We start from the raw sequence: 22202 nt of genomic DNA, 5'->3' as shown, positions 1-22202 counted from the left end.
GGCACAATTTAGAAGTTTTACATAAAAAAAAAAATAAAAAAACATATTTAATGCCCAAATTCAAGGTTAGGGCAATGTATGTGTGAAACACCAGAATAAATAAAACTGTACAATGACCAGGCATAAAAAATGACATTATACCATTATGACCGGTGAGTGAATAATCTCTTCATCATGGGACCTGTTAGTGGGTGGGATATATTAGCAGTAAGTAAGCATTTTGTCCTTAAAGTTGTGTGTTAGAAGCAGGAAAAATGGCCAAACATAAGGTTTTTTTGCAGTTTGTCAAGGGCCAAATTGTGATGGCGAGACAACTGTGTCAGAGCATCTCCAGCTCTGCGGTTTTGTGGGGTGTTTCCCAGTCTGCAGTGGTCAGTATCTGTCAAAAGTCGTCCAAGGAAGGAACAGTGGTGACAGGGTCATGGGTGGACAAGGCTCACTGAAACAACAGATGAGCTACTGTAACTCAAATTGCTGAAGAAGGTAATGCTGTTAATGCTCAATGGGGCAAGACTGTTTTGGCAGCAAAAGAGGACCAATAACAACATTAGGCAGGTGGTCATAATGTTATGCCTGATCGGTGTATATCTATTTACTTTTCTAGTCAGTTCATTACTAGTGCAATTCATTGGCTCTTAAGTTATACTCTGCACAATTTTCTGAACATGTTACCTAAATCAAAATGCCCATATTCAATGTAGGGACAAAGTATGTGGAACACAAGAATAAATTAAAACTTAAAGATACATTTATGTTGGAGGCAAGGACTAGCATATTTTTTAAGTATTACTAATTTGTATTTAAGACTTTATTAATAACTTCATACTTTGTGTGTACTTAATCACTAAGTCTCCATCTTTGTAGCAGTAGCCATATGCAATACATGTATAACTATCTCTCCTTTGAGATCATTTTAGAATGAGCATGTTTTGTTTTAGAGATGCTTTCCTAAGATCAAACCCATTCAGAACAAAACACCATCACCACCACCACTGACAACAACAACAAAATATCTTGTTTACTTCATGCTACCTTTGAAAGAGGATCTAGCATAAGTGGACCTGACACTGTGGTGTAGATGGATTTGTCCTTTGACTCATACAGGCTGACCTTTTACTACACTGCAGAACTGCTGGCAGCTTATCCTGAACATATCTCCCACAGATTTTTATATTAGTCACTTTTGAAAGTACATTTCTGACCCTTTGTACCTAATTATTATCTGTGAAGTAACAACATTGTGATGATTAAAGCACAATAGCATCATTTCAAATTATTTGTTATTTTTACACTTGCAAATTATACACCTGCACTGTATCCGCCTAGGCAGACTTTTTTTTACTTAATGTTAAAAATCTGTTCAGTTCAGTTTAAGTAACACTTTTAATAATATGTGTTACAATCTGAAATTTGTTCAGTAATTCGGTCTAAAATAGGTACATTTCATGGTATTAATAGCCCATATTCATACCGTTCATAATGGTGGTAAATTAAAAAAGACTAATATACTGTAAAGGTATAATATATAGTATATAATATTTTTGGCTAAAAGTATTGCTTTTATCTCTATTCCATGGCCATTGATAATGAGCTGTTTGCACTTCACTGCTAGAATGTAGCTGTGATGATTTCTGTCCATGTAGACACAAAATCAGAAGAGTTTGTCCACCGATCCTGGAAAAGAAAGCTTTGCAGACAGGCTTTCAAAAGGTGGAATGAAGTACAGTGCTGCTTAGTTAAAATAGGTGTGGGTATGTTCTGTTCTGCAGTGCCATGTGTGTTTAATAGTTATAGTATGTGACAAAAATTAAACAGTAGAGCATTACACAGGCAGTACTTAAGGAAATCCAATGTATGAGTCCAATGAAACTGAGGTTGTTCTAGCATTATTTAGGGGTGACAAAAGCAAACATAATAAGAAAAAATGACCACTAGAAGACCAGAAGCCAGACTCAGGGACCCTGTCCTCTTCTGAACGACACTAAAGAGTGCATGTGTAAATTATTACAATAGTAGTCAAGTCAAGTCAAGACATTTTTATTGTCATTCCAACTATATGCAATACACCATGAAAGAAAACAACATTTCTACAGAATCCTGGTGCTACATAAAACAGCATAAAATTACATCACAACATAGAACTACAGAGCTAAGGACTAAAGTAAGTTGTCTTAGCCACATAAAGTACAACGTGTGCAACCTAGCGCAAACAGCGCAAAACAAAAGACAGTGCAAACGGACAATACAAGACAAAGTAGGACAGATACATAAAATACACAAAATAACACCACCCAGTATACCTGGTGTATAATATGTTCTAGTACAATGTGCAAAAAAGAGAACTGTAAACAAGAGTAAACATACACAAAATGTTGTGCAAAACAGCAGCAGCGGAGTATGTGTTGTTGAAGAGTAAACACAGACAGCACTAAGTTTGTTGGGAAAATGTCCAGTATAAGTTAATTTTGAATAAATATGTGGAAAGCTACAGTAGTCAGGAAAGGTTACATAATAAAGCAAGATTAAAACTTGGACACAATCAGCTTTTTAAAAAGCACCAGTGTCCAGAGAGAGTTTTTGAAAAAAATTTGTAAACTAACAAATTACTAAACGTTTTGTTCAGATTTAATGCAGCAATAGTTTGAAACCTGTTTCAAAGTGGCTCTGTATCCCATACAATAATCAAAGACATGTCAGACAAGTGTCACTTCCTGTAATGTATTTCTATTTTGCACATTAGCCACAGTTTTTAATTCAGAATCTTTAGCTGTGTGGATACCCCTGCATGTACCCTAGTGATGAGGTGGTAGCTTTATAGTCATTGCAATTTGGAAAGGTTGAGGGTTCAAATCCCATATACAGTGGGTACGGAAAGTATTCAGACCCCCTTAAATTTTTCACTCTTTGTTATATTGCAGCCATTTGCTAAAATCATTTAAGTTCATTTCTTTTCCTCATGAATGTACACATAGCACCCCATACTGACAGAAAAACACAGAATTGTTGACATTGTTGCAGATTTATTAAAAAAGAAAAACTGAAATATCACATGGTCCTAAGTATTCAGACCCTTTACTGTGACACTCGTATATTTAACTCAGCTGCTATACATTTCTTCTTATCATCCTTGAGATGGTTCTACACCTTCATTTGAGTCCAGTTGTGTTTGATTAAACTGATTGGACTTGATTAGGAAAGCCACACACCGGTCTATATAAGACCTTCCAAATCACAATGCATGTCAGAGCAAATGAGAATCATGAGGACAAAGGAACTGCCTAAAGAGCTCAGAGACAGAATTGTGGAAAGGCACAGATCTGGCCAAGGTTACAAAAAAATTTCTGCTGCACCGAAGGTTCCTAAGAGCACAGTGGCCTCCATAATCCTTAAATGGAAGACGTTTGGGACGACCAGAACCCTTCCTAGAGCTGGCCGTCCGGCCAAACTGAGCTATCAGGGGAGAAGAGCCTTGGTGAGAGAGGTAAAGAAGAACCCAAAGATCACTGTGGCTGAGCTCCAGAGATGCAGTCGGGAGATGTGAGAAAGTTGTAGAAAGTCAACCATCACTGCAGCCCTCCACCAGTCGGGGCTTTATGGCAGAGTGGCCTGACGGAAGACTCTCCTCAGTGCAAGACACATGAAAGCCCGCATGGAGTTTGCTAAAAAACAGAGAAATAAGATTCTCTGGTCTGATGAGACCAAAATAGAACTTTTTGGCCTTAATTCTAAGCGGTATGTGTGGAGAAAACCAGGCACTGCTCATCACCTGTCCAATACAGTCCCAACAGTGAAGCATGGTGGTGGCAGCATCATGCTGTGGGGGTGTATTTCAGCTGCAGGCACACGACGACTGGTTGCAATCAAGGGAAAGATGAATGCGGCCAAGTACAGGGATATCCTGGACGAAAACCTTCTCCAGAGTGCTCTGGACCTCAGACTGGGCCGAAGGTTTACCTTCCAACAAGACAATGACCCTAAGCACACAGCTAAAATAATGAAGGAGTGGCTTCACAACAACTCCGTGACTGTTCTTGAATGGCCCAGCCAGAGCCCTGACTTAAACCTAATTGAGCATCTCTGGAGAGACCTAAAAATGGCTGTCCACCAACGTTTACTATCCAACCTGACAGAACTGGAGAGGATCTACAAGGAGGAATAGCAGAGGATCCCCAAATCCAGTTGTGAAAAACTTGTTGCATCTTTCCCAAAAAGACTCCTGGCTGTATTAGAGCAAAAGGGTGCTTCTACTAAATACTGAGCAAATGGTCTGAATACTTAGGACCATGTGATATTTCAGTTTTTCTTTTTTAATAAATCTGCAACAATGTCAACAATTCTGTGTTTTTCTGTCAGTATGGGGTGCTATGTGTACATTAATGAGAAAAAGAAATGAACTTGAATGATTTTAGCAAATGGCTGCAATATAACAAAGAGTGAAAAATTTAAGGGGGTCTGAATACTTTCCGTACCCATTGTATATATATATATATATATATATATATATATATATATATATATATATATATATATATATATATATATATATATATATATATATATATATATATTAGGGGTGTAATGGTACACGAAATCCACGGTTCAGTACACACATCCGAAAACATGAAATCACTCTGTTGTGAAAATAACATTTGTTTTGTGCAAGCATGATGAATCAGCTAATGCTAATCAACCAGCAGCGCTAATGCTGGCCGCTATGCTAATGCTGGCTATTGATTCTATAGGGTTTTTATGCATGCGTGAAACAAACACACACACACATATACACATATATATATATATATATATATATATATATATATATATATATATATATATATATATATATATATATATATATATATATATACACAGTATATAAGAAAAAAAAAAGACTTTGCAAGTTGTTGCTGCTTTAATAGTTAAAACAGAAGTTGATTTTTATTCTCTTATTCTCTTATTGGAGGGCAGATTTAGCATTAGCAAGAGCATGTAAAACGTCTCTAGGTTACGAATGTAACCCTAGTTCCCTGAGGGAACGAGAGCTGCATGAAAAACACTTTTGAAATGCCTCGCGTTGTGCAAACCAGGAAGCTACAAAATGGGAGCGTGATGGGAGCGAAATAAGCTTCTGAAAAAGGAGAAGGTAAGCGCTGCAGGGATGCAGGGAGTCAAGTCAAGTCAAGTCAAGTTTATTTATATAGCACTTTTCACAATAGACATTGTCTCAAAGCAGCTTTACAGAAATCAACAGTTAAGGTGAATGGTGTGTGTTTATCCCTGATGAGCAAGCCATGGCGACTGTGGCAAGGAAAAACTCCCTTAGATGTTATGAGGAAGAAACCTTGAGAGGAACCAGGCTCAAAAGAGGGAACCATCCTCATTTGGGTGGCACGTTGACACAGCTCTCGTTCCCTCAGGGAACTATTGTTACATATGTAACCTAGTGACGTTCCTGAAAGGCCACTCCCGGCTCTGATGTCAAGGTCGTAAAACCTGACAAAGGTCAGCGGGGTGGACCAGCCCGCAACGTTACAAATGTCCTGGAGCGACACTTCAGCAGACCAGGCCGTAGAGGTGGAATGAGCCTTAACTCCGAAAGAAGTGGGAAGACCAGAAAACTCATAACACATACAAATGGCATCCACAATCCATCTATTTAGTGCCTGCTTATTAGCCAGGAAACCTTTCCTGTAAGATCCATAGCAGACGAACAGAATGCCTGCAAAACGACAGGTCGTAAGGGAGCCGCAGGCACCTTAGGCACATAACCTGGATTGGGGTGAAGAATAGCACTGGCCCTGCCAGGGGAAAACTCCAGGAGATACGGGGCCATGAAGAAAGCCTGTAGGTCCCTGACCCTCATAAGGGAAGAGAGTGATGGTCGTAACTGACAAATACCCAAGGGCCACCTCGGCCAATGGCTTGAAGAGGGGCTCAAATAGAGCACAATGGCCAAGTCCTACACAGGCACTCTAGGTCATATCCCGGGCTTCAGCCTCTGGGTGCTGCATAGAATACGTGTCACGGGGGTGGTGGGCACAAACACCTTTAAGGGTTGCGGAGCCAACCCTGCGGCAAACTGTTCTTGCAGGATCTCCAGAACTAAACCAACCAGGCAGTTAACTGGGTCCAACTAGTGGCGCTCACCCCATGTGGTAAAAAGAAGCCATTTAGCGACATACAACCTCCTCGTGTAGGGAGCTCTGGGATGCAGAATGGTCTCTACTACCACAGTAGAGAAACCAGCTGCTAGAAATCCCCCCCCCAGGGGCCACAGCCATAGCTTCTATAACTCTGGGCGGGGGTAAACCAGGGTTTCCCCTGCCTGTGAGAGGAGATCCCTCCTGGGAGGAATTTCCCCAGCAAGTCCCTCGAGGAGAGACAGCTGGTCTGTAAACCAACGAGGTGCCGCCATGAGACCGAGCAGCCTCTGAAAGTGACCGGCCTGCTTTAACTCTCTTGACTACAGTGAGAATGAATTCGATCCTGGCAGGAGCGGTTCAAGAAGCGCAGATCTAGGATCGGCCGCATTCCGCCATTATTTGTTCGGAACAATGGAGTACTGGCTGTAGTAGCCTGACTCTCTGGCCAAGGGAGTAACCACCTCGATGGCCCCTTTCCTTAGGAGGGTGCGCACTTCCAGTTCCAGGACCAGAGCCTGCTTATGTCCCACCATGGCGGGACACAACCTTGCGATAGGGGACACAAAGCAGCGCGAAGGTCGCCGGGCCTAGCAGAAGGCATGAAGACAAATGAGTCCTTTCCAGCCTCTCCTGCTGGGCCGAGCTCCTTTTCTCTGGGGAAAGCACTTGCTTCGCCTCGGCGTGAGCGGTACCCGAGCCACGAGGGAGAGCATAACCCTCGTGCAGTGAAAGCATTTCACTGCATGTAAAGCATTTCACTGCATGTCGTACCCTGTATGTATGTGTATGTGTCAAATAAAATTAGATTTGATTTGATTTGATAACCACATGGCTAAAAATGCTAACAGTTGACTCCCTCGAGAGCTGACTAAGCATGCTCCTAAGTTAATCAAACAACACATCGGCACATTCTGCTTGCATGTAAAGCTAATGGCTGCACAGATTACCACACAAAGCGCTTACCTGAACAGAAAGAAGCTGATGTGGCTCACGTCATGACTGCTTATTGGGCAGATTTTACGTGTGATTCAGAGAGGCGTTCCCAAAGCGTTTTTGACGCAGCTCGAGTTCCTGAAAGGGAACAGAGAGCAAGATAGAGATATTTCATACAGAAATAAAATGTTACAGCTTCAGATTGATCATTTAAGAATGCCTGTGCTATGTTCTGTAGAATGTGTAGATTATATTGTACATAAAAAAATTCTAAAATATCTGTCACAGCAACCATGCAACAGTCAAAGTGATATTGACTGGATCATATTTTTCCCCAATTCTAATGACATCATATTCATAATGAGCGTCATATTCTAATGACGCTCTTGACTTGTAACTGCATGATTTCATGCATTGAGTTGCTGTTATATGATTGTCTGTTTGTATAATTGCATAAATGAGCATGTGAACAAATTGTGTTCACAGAAAGTGTACACATTCATATACACATATTGTATAAATAAAATATACATACAATAAACTGTAGCTTTCTGCTACAAGAGCAAGATGAAACAAAGCCCTGGTAAAGAATACTAGTTTGAAAACTATGCTCTGCATGGTGATAAAATGAAACAGTCTCTCTCATGAGCATTATGCAGTCTGACATTTATGGGGCAGGATGGCACAACTGTTATTATTAGTGAGTAATGACTAATAAGTGTGTGCTCACAGCTCGGGCTCTGCTCATACTGTACATGCATCGGGGTACAAAATCTTTCCTTTTTTTTATCCACATGCTTAACTCGTTGAATTTTAACAAATGAAAGCAAAAAGATAAATCAATAATCAAAGATAAAAACTGAATCTAATTGTATCTTGGAACCATAATTGATTGTAATTGTTTGGATTTAAATGTACACAGTGTGTTTTTACACCACAGTTTTATACTAATAAGCACTTCTGTCTTCTGTCTAGGCTTAGATATGCAGAAAGAAGTGAAACTTGATCCAGAAAGAGTTTCAGAAATGCATTTGTAAACTAACAATTACAGCCTAAACTAAAACTTTTGTTAAAATTTAAGGCAGCAATAAATCACAGTGTCTCTGAATCCCATGCAATGTCAAAGACATCAGAAAAGTGACTCATTTATGTAAAGTGTCTAGTCTGTGTAACAAGTAACTATAACTTCTATTTAGAAACACGTATGTACTGTTTTGCATATTAGCCACAATTTTCCAGTCAGAATCTATTACTTGCTGTCTAGTTAATTTTGGATGTACAGGTGTATTTAAAAAAAAAGAAATCACTGCTTAACTCTCCAAGTTCTTGCTGCTTGTAACAGTAAAACAGAAGCTAATATTTCTTGTCTGATTCAAAGTGATGTTTACTGGAAAACAATCAGTTTTATACTATTTTCCCATGCAGTAATATACACAAACAGCAAAGAAGAATGTCTTTGGAGGGCAGATTTAGCCTTACGAGTTTAGTGAGCGAGAGAGAGAGAAAAGACGTTAGTTACAAACAAAAAAAAAAAAATACTTTTTTTGGCGAAAGAACAGATGCATATATTTGGAAATATAATATATTATATAACTATAAAAATAGTAAATCATCTAAGGCATGCTTTTTATTATGTGCAAATGTAGCTACTAATTGGGTAAAACTTATAGCAGTTGAGTATAAAACCAATTTAAATGAAATGTAAAGTACACATTAGCTGAGTTAGCGTTTTCATATGTAACCTTTACCATTCTACCCCATTTAACACAATATTTTTTTTGCATTAAATAAAAAAAAAACTAAAACAAAAAACAACAAAAACAATTATATTCAGAATCGTGTTTAGACACACGTCTTAGACACACAAGCAGCCTTACCTTCATTATGAAGCTTAACCTGTGAAAGCCACATTAGCCTTTCAGAATTAGGAAACCTAAGGCTAAGACCTGAATGGAAGCTGGCTTCATCAGTGCCCTAATCATCCCCATTGTGCCTATTGAATGCTTGTTCCCATGTGCCCATGCTCAGAATGAGAATTTCTCAAATATTCTCACATATACTCAATACATCTCCTCATACCTTGTACTGAAGAAAGAGCAAATACAGATTAAAAGTGAATGACTCAACCAGTATTGCATGTTAAAATGCTCTGGCTCAAGTTGTCTCTTGTTCTTTGTTGATGTTCTCAGATCACAGGCACCGAGTCTGTGCTCTTCCTGCTGCAGTATATCTCTGAAGATCTGGATAACAGGGAGAAGATTATAGTGATGGGCGACTGCTGTTACCTTAACCCCCTTGTACGCAGGACATTTCGCTTTCTTGGTACGTCTCCTTGTTACTGACAGTGCCCTTGATCACTCAGGAATGAAATGCGGGTGGTAGATGAATAGCAAAGCTTTATTTATTTATTTTTTGTCACATGCCAGCTGTGGTAGCATGTGTCTTTAAGCCATGTTAATGGTCATTTTTATTAGGGTATTATTTATGAGAGTATAATGCACAGTGTCCTGCTTGAACATTGAGGTGTTGGACTCATATCAGCTCCAGCACAAGAACCCTTTCTGGTAATAAAAATTGACATGTATTATGTTTTTGGTGCAAACATTTCCAAAACATCATGATTACAGAGACAGCATGATTGTAATTTGAAGGAAGCTTGTAGAGTGCACTAAATGCACACTCTTAGAAAATGTAGCACCATTAAGGGTCCTTCATATGTCCTTCTGTGGGAAATATGAGGGTACAACCAACAAGACTCAGTAGGCTGTTTAAGATCAATTTGAAAAGCCAGAAAATAAATCTGAAAAACAAATTCAGAAAAACAGAAAGATTTGATATATCTAAGGAAAATAAGTCAATTGTTATGGCAATCACAGTATACACTGTTTAGAACTTACACAAATAATAAGGATGGCAAGGCTTCACCATAGTGTGTAATCCTTATTTACTTGATAGGTAAAAAGTAACCTGAAGTAGTATATTAGAAAAGAATGAGTGGTGTGATGTCCTAGGCTGAACATTCTAGTTCTGTGTAATCAAGTAATGTCAAGGAAATATTTATAGTCATCACAGCCTTATATAGTGTCCAGCACTATAAGATTTCTCCTTGACCCAATGTACAAGTCACATGTATGACACACAGTACTGACAGCACATAAATAAGGTTCAACGGGAATAGGAAGCATGCATGGAAAAGATATTGGAAACAATCCAATGTTCACTCACAAAAACAGGCATTCATGATGACAATAAAGCATTAGAAAAAAGTGCTTGTAAATGCTTGTAAAAGGAAGCAGGGATGAGTGAGGGTAAAAATTCATAGTAGTGTGTAATGAATCAGTACAATCAAAGTGTTGGTGTCCTGTAAACAATACATCGGTGTAGCAATGAACAAAATAACGTTCATCATTATTGATTTAATGTGTCTGTGCATTGGGGGGAGGGAGTTACTTAGATCATTAGAACATTATAATAGAGAGTTTCTCTAATAAAAAGGGATTTCTGTGGCGCTCCTTCACAAATCTATGAACTATTGATTAACCCTTGTTTAACCTAAGGTGGGTTGATACACATTAGTCCACCTTTGTTTAATCAGGGTTAATCAAGAGTTCTTAGGCAGAGGTTCTCAGTACCTCTGTCAGGTCTGGACATATCTTTTCATAGAAGAAATGATGATAATGTTAATTCGGAAAAGTAACATTTAAGTTTTAATAGATCTGTTTCAGTGGGTCTTCTATTCTTACTAAAAAAATTTTTTTTATAATACCACACTGGTTAAAATGGATTCCTTCAGAGTAGGATGAATGAATACAGACTAGAGTTGCCCCAGGAGAGCAGCGTTAGATCTATTGCTTTCTAATGCTCAATTTATTCCTACAATCGACCCTCCAGCTCTGAGATTCAGTGTGACAAACCCTGGCATTACTCCCCTTTTTGCTGTATTACAAACCCTGCAATATTGAGACAGATGCACCAGATTCTGTGCAAAATTGGACTAACCTGTGTGTTGTGTGTATCATAACTTTTAAAGGATATGGATTACTTAATGTTTCTGCATTTGAAAAAAGATCTGCTCTGACCAACGTTTATTTTTACATATAGTTACTGATTTACTTAAATAAAAAATCTGATAAATGATGTAAGTGGATGTTTTTTCTGATTTGTAATGGTCTATGGATTTTTAAATGAAACTTTTTTTTCCATAATTATTCTTACTTACTATTTATTTATTTGTTTATTTATTATTGATCGTTGTTGTCTAATTTTAGTTCTCATAAATACTTAATTATTTTTATTGGATAAATAACATGCAAACATGCTTCACACATGTTTAATCCACATGGACAACCAGTGGGGAATGAAGTACACAAAGCAGGGATTAAAAGTAAGATACAGTAGGTAAAATATTGCTCCAGTAAAAGTAAAAGTGCTCCATTTAAACTTTCACTTAAGTAAAAGTACAATAGTATTTGCCTTTAAATGTACATAACTATCCAAATACTATGATTTATTATGGCTTTAATGACATTATCATTTTTATCACAAGACTTTTGTTTAATAAACTCAAGTTTATCTGAAAAAACTCTGTTAGTCTTAGCACACCAATATATTAATAGTATGATATTAATTATTCAAACACTGATTGATACCTAATAAATTACCTAGAGCCTAAAACCTTCTTTTCAACGACTTAAAAAAAAATGGTGCAAAGAAGGTTATGGGGGGGTTATGGGTGGAGTTCGTCACGAGTTTTTTCCATTATTTATTCCTCGCTGTTCTGTTTGCTGTTATTTATTCCTGAATGTTCTGTTTGCTGTTAAACTGATGGTGAACTGTATGTTCGTGATAAGTAGATACCACCAACCGATAATGGCGATTCTAACTTGAATGCCACCTGCGTGAACCACACCATGACCCAAAGTCTCCCCCATTGATTAGTTCCAGTTTTAAAAAGCTCCACTCTGCTTTAGCTACTGTCACTGGATGAGTAAAAGATATTCTCAGAACAGTCCACAAATTTGGAAACATTTCTGAGAACTTTCTTTCATGTAGAAATATGACCCAAAATGCATTTATTGCCCAATTAAATACATTGTGTACAATTGATTAAACTCTCAGAACCAAGAATGTCTCTAGGTTACGTATGTAACCCTAGTTCCCTGAGGGACCGAGCTCGAGTTCCTAAAAGGGAACCTTTATGACATCAACTCAATTAAAGTAGCCAAATCAATAAGGGCTAGATTAACTACAATCCAACTACTTGTAATTGTTTTGTTGCTACACACATTATGATAAACTACATACTATAAAATTGGATGTTTTGCAAACTAAAATAAATATTGTTGCTCTATGCATAAAAGCATAGTAGGCAACATAGCATAACTTAAATTATGCATTAGATTATGCTATCCTAATAATGGGATGAGTAAAAGAGCTGCATACACACCTTTATCTTTTGCAAGTTTCCACCATACTGAATTTGGCTCCTGAGAGTTTAGGCCTTTTGTTATTAACCATCATTTTAATTGGAACTAACCCTAACCCTCCAGGTCTTGTCAGTTCTCCCACTTGAAACCCTAAAGGCTGACATGACATCACCCAACCCCCTGCCTCTCCTTTCTGAGTGTATGAGTGGAGGGCCCAAACCAGGTTTATTGACCGTGACATGACATAATAATTGACGTGACCGTGCAAATGAGCGGTAAAAAAAACTATCGACTGTCCCCCGGCAAGACGCCCAAAATGTCAAAATTACTAAACCCTGATTAATTGATTGCTGCTTACTTGACCAGTTAATTTTTTATCCACTTAAAGATAAAAAGGAACAACTGATTTCATGCAATTGTAGTTGAGTAAAAAGTTAGATATTTGACTTTGAAATGTATTGAAGTTACAGATACGGCAAAAAAAATTATTAAGTACAGTAATGAATTACATTTACTTCTTTAATGTCCACCACTGTGGACAACTGCTTACTAAGTGTCTCCAGACAGATTATTTTTTTACCTACAGCATCATGTGTTTGTAAGGACAAATTAATTCTTACATGCTATAATTAAATAATATTTTACTCATTTTAACTTTATTTGTCATTTTTTTCTTTTCCTGTCAACAGGTGTGTATGCATTTGGCCTCTTCGCCACAGATATCTTTGTAAATGCGGGTCAGGTAGTAACTGGAAATCTGTCCCCTTACTTCCTGACTGTGTGTAAACCCAACTACACGGCTCTGGGATGCCAGCAGGTCGTCCGCTTCATCAGCCAACAGGAAGCATGCACGGGGAACAGTGACGACATCCTCCGTGCTCGCAAATCTTTTCCTTCTAAAGAGGCTGCTCTCAGTGTCTACGCTGCACTTTACATCGCTGTGAGTACATATTAATATAGGGCTAGTACAATAAATATGTGATACACATACAATTTTATTAATTAAATATAGTTTTACACAGACGTGACAGAAAGTGTAATATACTTTTACAATAAAACTCTAAATAGGAACCTATAGATTAGCAATATTCCTGATCAAATGGAATATTTTCTTTACCCAAAAAAGACAACTGTATTTTCCATTTCATTCCCTTTGCAGTGTATATCTCCATCAGCAACAAAAAAAATATCTTGTTTTGTCACCTAGGTTCAAATTCAGCTGAGATCATTCATTCATTCTTTTTGAATATTTTGAATATCCGCTTATTCTGAGCAAGACACTGGGCATGATGCAAGAATACACCCCGGATTGGTCATCAGGCCATCGCAAAGTACCATACACATACATGTGACCTGCTTTTAAGAGTTAGAAGAAACACAGAAACCATAAAAGAAACTCAAACAGGCACAGGGAGAACATGCACATGAACTCTAAAGAAATCTGAGCTTAGGATAGAAGAGAGAGAATTTAATAATCCAGTGAAAAAATGTAAATGGTTGTACCACAAATCATAGATTCAATGTGGTTTTAAAATCTAAATAAATACCCCTTATCTACTGTACCTATATACCTATGTGCACTATAGGCAAATTACGTTCACTGAGTATTTATTACTGTAGTCTTTAGTACCTCAGTTGTCTGTTAATCCCCTGTGCATAACAGAGCAAGGACATAATAACCAGAAAATGTTTTATGTAAATTATATCTTTATAGGAAAGGCATAAAATCTTTCAAACTACAAACGAAGAAGTTGTGGGAAAGTGGAGCAGGTTGAAGTTAGTAATAAAAAGCTTTACTGAATGCATTGGGAGCTCAGGACTTTTCCTCATGGCATATTATACCTGTGTGCATGAGGGACTTGTGTGAGTTGAATTGCATTTGCACTTACTTTCTACAAACAGATCCCAATGTTGAATGCTGGTCTTGTAGAAGGATGGGGTTCATTGGTTTGCAGCACATCATCACATTACAGCAGTTGAAGTAGAAAGGCAATGATTGAGATCTATTGAAGTCTATTTATTTTGATCTAAGTATTATACACTAAGAATTCAAGAAACAGGGACACTACATTTGGGCAATTTGTCCTAAAATACAACTCAGGTGGAATTTCAGCCCTTAGTGGTATATTCTCCAAGACATTGTACATGTTGCACAGGTATCTGAAGAGAATCAATGCCTTTGTTCTTTTGTGTCTGACTAATAATAAGGGACACTTATTGGAAACGTATATGCTGTCCTATCTGAAAATGGATAATATCCCAAAAAATAGGACAGAAAATGGTCTTTTTCCATTTTTTCCTTCTACCTCTGTAGCCTGTAACATCATGAAAACTGACTCAGTATTGCACTAGTTTTAAAAATCAATTTTTCTTTTCCATCAGCACACACTGAAGCCTGAAACTTTTAAAAGTTACACACAACACGTAGCTGGTACAAGTCAGAGTATAATATGCAAACATTGGTTTTACCAACTGTTTCCCAGTGCCCTGGTGATGTGCAGTATCTGAGGAAATAAGAAATGCGGCTATGGTAAAACACATCTGAAGAGCAGATACAATTTCTTTTTTCTTGCTTGTTTTAAAGAATAAAGCAGATAAATTTCTTTTTTTTATACTAGCTTTGTGGTGTAGCTACAGGATGATTAGAAGATTTTACTGCAGTAAATACAAATATGGGCTGAAAAAATTCTTGCATGGCATTTTGTTCTTACAAGACATATTGTCTTGAAGGCAACGTTTTTATTTATCCATTGGTTTATATTGTTTTACAGCTGTTCACCAATTTCACAAAACTTTTATTTTATTTGGTAACATGCAAGACACAAGTATTTACAGCAGAGGTGGCAAAAGTACACATCCTTTACTTGATTAGAAGTACAGATACTCATGTTTTAAAATACTCTGGTAAAAGTTGAAGCACTGGCTATACTTTTTTAAGTTAAAGTAAAGAAGTTTGGGCTCTGACATGTACTTAAGTAGCCATTACTACTACCTGTTTTAGTGTCAAGGGCATGTTAGGGCTTTCAATCGATTCAAATATTTAATCGCAACTTATTTGCAAATTTCTATCTGTTCTAAACGTACCATATATAAATACTTACTTATTAATACAACATGGAGAAATATGGATGCTTTATGCAAATGTATTTTTATTACTCAACATAGAGCATGATGGCAAAACATTCTTGTAAATGTAAAAAGTAAATTATGGTAAAAATATAAAAAGTAATTATGGTGGTTAAAATTACTGAAATTATCAGGACAAATGGAACTTTTGCTATTTCCACACAAACAGTTAATGTGGTGATACAGGAGAAACTGTACCTCTTCTAACTTTCACACCGATTACTTAATTAGAGCAGATTTGTATTCGATATGAACTGGTTTATTTAAAAGACATTTTGAAGATTTTATACATATATTTATTATGTCTCTGAAAGTATTTACTAAGATTCGGGTTGTTTTATGTATGTGTTTGTGAAGGGAGATGACAGAGATGGCAGAGCCCCACTGCCTTTTTACTTTATTTTACAAAAGCACAGTGTTTTGTTGCTAATATTTTTGTATACAAATAAAAGTAGATCCTTTACAGATTTGAATGATATATTGCTTTTATCTGTATGATCAAAAAAGTAATTTTAAGTAATTTTTAAACACTATTTTATTTAAGTCAGAGCAGCACAAACTGAATATATTACAAGGATTTCTGAAATAAATAACAAAACAAGCTGGATAATATATTCACAATCAAAAACTAAAGTGGCTTCTGCTGTTGTGTTGAGCTCTTAAAAATGTTCCTTTCACAGCTGAAGTATGAAAACTATCAACAATGTAGAACAAAAAGCCGGGTTAGCTTCCAGCTTCTAGCTTCTAGGATGGAGTTTCTGGAGGTGCTTCAACAGATTGGAGTTGCTGTTTATCACAGTAGATACGACATTCGAAACAGAAAGACACAGTTTACATTTGATTTAAAAGTGTTTGTCTTTATACTCAACTTAAGTGAAATAATGAGCATATTTCCACTTTGAGAAACTCGTCTTGCTCTCGCCTCGATTTGCCATTTATCCTCCAATCCTACAATGCGTCGCTGCTGTAAGCAGGTTAGGCTGTAGGCTACACTTCAGCCAAAATTAATTAATTAAAAAAAGTAACGGGTAACGCACCATACGGTAACGGTAACGAAGTTACTTTACTTTTAAAAGTAACGCATTACAGTATTAGTTACTGTCAAAAGTACCGGTAACTGCCCAACACTGGTCATAAGTCACTGCTTGAGTGTACAGTATGCAGTCAAACTATTTCAAGAAAAACTAAGCACCCATAGTGCTTGGAAAAAGCAACCAAACCCAGCTCGGAAAAGTGGGGTCAGGACCAGGAAGACATACCAGGAGGTCATTAAATCAAAGCCTCAGAATTAATGTTGTTTCTTTTACTCTCTAAGAGTTACATTGCATCATTTAGTCAAAAACAAGCATAAAACGACAATAAAACTTGTTCTGTCAAATTTTCTTATGATAATTTTCATATTATAATTACATTTTGTATATTAAATAACATTAAAAATGAGCAAAAAAGTGTACAAGAAAACTTGTATTTCAGATTAAGCACATTATAAGAACATACATACTGCAGTATCTCACAGCCTTGTGCAAAACTTAAATATTTTACTGATCATGCTTGAAATGAACCAAAATGTAACATCAAATGGATCCAGTGGAGAATGATTTTGACAAAAACACCCATAGAGAAGGACGTCAAAACAGACAGAATATGTTAAGCTTTTTAGAGATTAAATCAATTGCTCCTATGACAGTAATTGTCTTAATGATGTTAATGATACCAAACTACAGAGTGCTGTTGGGTTTAAGTACAAAAATGACAGCAGGCTGAAAATATCAATAGAATTACTGTGCTTTAAAGCCTCTCATCTTTACCGAATTACCTGCTCTTTGCTGTTAAGGAGATAAAGTGAGGAAAAGAGCTTACATAAAAGTGGGAATGCAATGATTTGGTGGGTTCCTGTTGCTGCTGCTGCTTGCTCCAGGCTCTGTGTGTACATTTGTGCATGAGTATGTGTGTGTTTGTGTGTATGTGTGTGTGTGTGTGTGTGTGTGTGTGTGTGTGTGTGTGTGTGTGTGTGTGTGTGTGTGTGTGTGTGTGTGTGTGTGTGTGGAGATAGAGGGCACTTCCCTTTTCTTTCTCCTTCCTTCTTTCAAGGCTGAGATGAAACAGCAGGAGGAACAGACAGGACGCATCAAATGACGTAGCCAGTTTCCTCCCAGTAGCTCTCTGTCTGTCCATGCACTAGGTCTCATGAGAGCTTCTGTTGCTGCAGGTGCAATGATGAATGAATATTGATGAAAATATTAAATATGCTGCCATTAATATCTATATGTTAATAAAAATAAATAAATACAAAACTCAATACAAATTTAGTCAAATATTTTCTGTTAGGTTAACTTTTTCTTTTTTTCATTCTGTCCTTGTTATTATATAATGAAAGCTCAGACACATGCAAGTGCAGTTAGGCAGTTTTTTAATGAAGTAGCAGAAAAATGCAGATTGAGAATTATAGACAGGGTCAAAATCAAGCTCAGGATGAGGTAATCAGCAAACACCATAAACAGAGCAGAAAACGGGATCAGAAGTATGAGCCAAAAAACAGTTTAAAAACAGAATAGCAAAAAAAGAATATCAGGAGACAAACAAAGTCTATAGTTTGCGACCTGTAACTAAACCAAAAAGGTTAAACAATAGTAGCTTGGCCAGTGAGAGAGTAAGAGTATGGATGTTCTGGGCATTGTAGTCCATAGAGTAGCAGCCAGGTTCATAGGCCATGCTATCTGTTGGAACTTGTTTTATAGTAAGCAACTACTGAAAAAACAGTCAATATATCCCCCCCAAAAAATATTATATTAACTATATGAACAAAAACAGTCGGGCTTCTGACTTTTACAGCTACATGTGGTTATTCCTAAATGCACAAAGCTGGAGGTTCACAATTGTATGTCTTTAGATGCTGTTGCATTATATTTTCCCTTCACTTGAACTAGAAGACCCAAAATGGTTCTAGAATGAAAATGCCCCTGTGCACAAAGCGAGGACTGTGAAGATATGATTTACATGGTTTGGCGTAGATCTTGAATGGCCTGTTATAATGAGCTTTGACCTCAACCCTATTTAACACCTTTGGAATAAATTGGAACATAGACTGTAAACCAGGCCTGCTTACCCTACATCAGTACCTGACTTGACTGATGCCCTTGTGGCTAAATGGTCACAGATCGATAGAACCACACTTTAAAGTCTAGTGTCTACTAATCTTCCCAGAAAAGTGGAGGATATTATAACAGCAAATGGAGACTTATTGTGGATTGGGATGTTCAAAAAGGACATGTAGAAAAAATTAAATTATGGTCAGATGTCTACAAACTTATGTCCATATACTGTTAACTCCACATAGCATACATTTAATCGAATCATTTATGTTAACAACTACAGCAAAAATGCCTAAACCATTGACTGAGGGCTGCAATATACCAAATGTTATATTAAATTAAAAGTTGTCATGGTTCCTTACATTTTTGATTTTATAATATTTAAAATTAAATGAATAAATAGAAAAAATTCTATCTCAGTCAAATTTACAATACAATGAAAAACAATTCAGTTCTTTGCCTAATACCTCTAATGAGAGACATGAAGGTCACCATGGGTAAAAATTGGCCTGCAGGTCCTAGTTTGAGCATCCATCCAATTTATCAATTTCACTTTCAATAGGGCATCTTGAAGTGGTTTTAAATGATTCAATATAAATTATATTTTTAATTGCTTACAGATTGTGATGAAGATGACAGATCTGTGTCACAAATAAGAAAAGAGATCCAAGTTTGTGGTCTTTTTGCAGCATAAACGTGGAATAAATGATAAGGAAATATATCTGTCTATGATAGTATAAAATAACATCACAAAAACATACCTCTGTACTTAAACATTTAATCATATTATGCTTCTTCAATAATAATAATAATAAGTACTTCTTGACTTGACTTGACTTAAAGTAAAGCTTTTTTATCATAACCACTGTGTGGCTTTACTTTGACTTTTTTATTTTTATTTTTGCAGACTGTGTGTTATTCATTAACAGCTGCTTATAATGGAGTTATTCATTTTTATTTTCAAACACTGAGGATGAAGACTGATTATAACAGATTGTGTGTGTTTGCGCAGATGTACATCACATGCTCAGTGAAGTCCAAAGGCACACGTCTGGCCAAGCCTGTTGTCTCTCTGGGTCTCCTGTGCCTGGCTTTCCTGACCGGAATAAACCGTGTGGTGGAGTATCGGAATCACTGGAGCGACGTCATTGCCGGCTTTATCATTGGATCGGCCATCGCTGTTTTCATGGTAAGACAGACAGACAGACAGACAGACAGACAGACAGACAGACAGATGATAGATAGATAGATAGATAGATAGATAGATAGATAGATAGATAGATAGATAGATAGATAGATAGATAGATAGATAGATAGATAGATAGATAGATAGATAGATAGATACTCATGTTTTAAAATACTCTGGTAAAAGTTGAAGTACCAACTACACTTTTTTCTTTTTATAAGTAAAGTATTATTGACTTGTACTTAAGTAAAAAGTATCAATTACAACTAACTGTTCAAATTTTGTTACCAAATGAATGTATCCAGACTGAACAACCACTATATACAGTGAGGAAAATAAGTATTTGGACACCCTGCTATTTTGCAAGTTCTCCCACTTGGAAAGCATGGAGGGGTCTGAAATTGTCATCGTAGGTGCATGTCCATTGTGAGAGACATAATCTAAAACAAAAATCCAGAAATCACAATATATGATTTTTAAACTATTTATTTGTATGATACAGCTGCAAATAAGTATTTGAACACCTGTCTATCAGCTAGAATTCTGACCCTCAAAGACCTGTTAGTCTGCCTTTAAAATGTCCACCTCCACTACATTTATTATCCTAAATTAGATGCACCTGTTTGAGGTCGTTAGCTGCATAAAGACACCTGTCCACCCCATACAATCAGTAAGAATCCAACTACTAACATGGCCAAGACCAAAGAGCTGTCCAAAGACACTAGAGACAAAATTGTACACCTCCACAAGGCTGGAAAGGGCTACGGGGAAATTGCCAAGCAGCTTGGTGAAAAAAGGTCCACTGTTGGAGCAATCATTAGAAAATGGAAAAAGCTACACATGACTGTCAATCTCCCTCGGACTGGGGCTCCATGCAAGATCTCACCTCGGGGGGTCTCAATGATCTTAAGGAAGGTGAGAAATCAGCCCAGAACTACACGGGAGGAGCTGGTCAATGACCTGAAAAGAGCTGGGACCACCGTTTTCAAGGTTACTGTTGGTAATACACTAAGACGTCATGGTTTGAAATCATGCATGACACGGAAGGTTCCCCTGCTTAAACCAGCACATGTCCAGGCACGTCTTAAGTTTGCCAATGACCATTTGGATGATCCAGAGGAGTCATGGGAGAAAGTCATGTGGTCAGATGAGACCAAAATAGAACTTTTGGGTCATAATTCCACTAAACGTGTTTGGAGGAAGAAGAATGATGAGTACCATCCCAAGAACACCATCCCTACTGTGAAGCATAGGGGTGGTAGCATCATGCTTTGGGGGTGTTTTTCTGCACATGGGACAGGGCGACTGCACTGTATAAAGGAGAGGATGACCGGGGCCATGTATTGCGAGATTTTGGGGAACAACCTCCTTCCCTCAGTTAGAGCATTGAAGATGGGTCGAGGCGGGGTCTTTCAACATGACAATGACCCGAAATACACAGCTAGGATAACCAAGAAGTGGCTCTGTAAGAAGCATATCAAGGTTCTGGCGTGGCCTAGCCAGTCTCCAGACCTAAACCCAATAAAGAATCTTTGGAGGGAGCTCAAACTCCGTGTTTCTCAGCAACAGGCCAGAAACCTGACTGATCTAGAGAAGATCTGTGTGGAGGAGTGGGCCAAAATCCCTCCTGCAGTGTGTGCAAACCTGGTGAAAAACTACAGGAAACGTTTGACTTCTGTAATTGCAAACAAAGGCTACTGTACCAAATATTAACATTGACTTTCTCAGGTGGTCAAATACTTATTTGCAGCTGTATCATACAAATAAATAGTTAAAAAATCATACATTGTGATTTCTGGATTTTATTTTTAGATTATGTCTCTCACAGTGGACATGCACCTACGATGACAATTTCAGACCCCTCCATGATTTCTAAGTGGGAGAACTTGCAAAATAGCAAATGTTCAAATACTTATTTTCCTCACTGTAGAACACAATCAGAGAAAAGATGATGATGATCAGGTGATCAGTACTGTCTCTGTTCTCAGTCATGTTAGCCAAAGTTCTTGTTGCCTTCTGCTGCCACTTGTTGTTAGCTTCGTAATCTATCCTACGCCTGTGATGTGTGAGAGACAGGAAATGGTACACAACCCCAAAGTCACAAAATGACAATAAAATAGGTTGATGGGCTGTAAACGGGAAAAAATATTGATCACGTCACAAAAATGATTAAAAACTAAAGTAACAAACCTGGTTTGAAAATGTAAGAAGTACAAATTGTTTTGTTGTTTTCTCCTGTCTAGTTCTCCCCAGTTCAGTCATTGTAGGCTTTATCCTACTAATCAATCAAATTTTT

General features: G+C 37.3%; 1 protein-coding gene across 1 annotated transcript in view; it reads left to right on the top strand.

The window, feature by feature from the left end:
* plppr5a (phospholipid phosphatase related 5a) overlaps positions 1–22202 on the top strand; it is a 42415-nt gene that overhangs the window by 6730 nt on the left and 13483 nt on the right. Inside the window, exons 2-4 of the mRNA XM_083548123.1 lie at positions 9266–9398; positions 13192–13442; positions 19733–19909. Of these exons, the coding sequence (XP_083404249.1) occupies positions 9266–9398; positions 13192–13442; positions 19733–19909 (561 nt within the window). The remainder of the gene's footprint in view (positions 1–9265; positions 9399–13191; positions 13443–19732; positions 19910–22202) is intronic.

This window comes from Silurus aristotelis (assembly GCF_946808225.1).
Source record: "Silurus aristotelis genome assembly, chromosome: 8".
Taxonomy (NCBI): domain Eukaryota; kingdom Metazoa; phylum Chordata; class Actinopteri; order Siluriformes; family Siluridae; genus Silurus; species Silurus aristotelis.
Note: the sequence above shows the minus strand (reverse complement) of the source record. Positions and strands in the feature narration are given on the sequence as shown.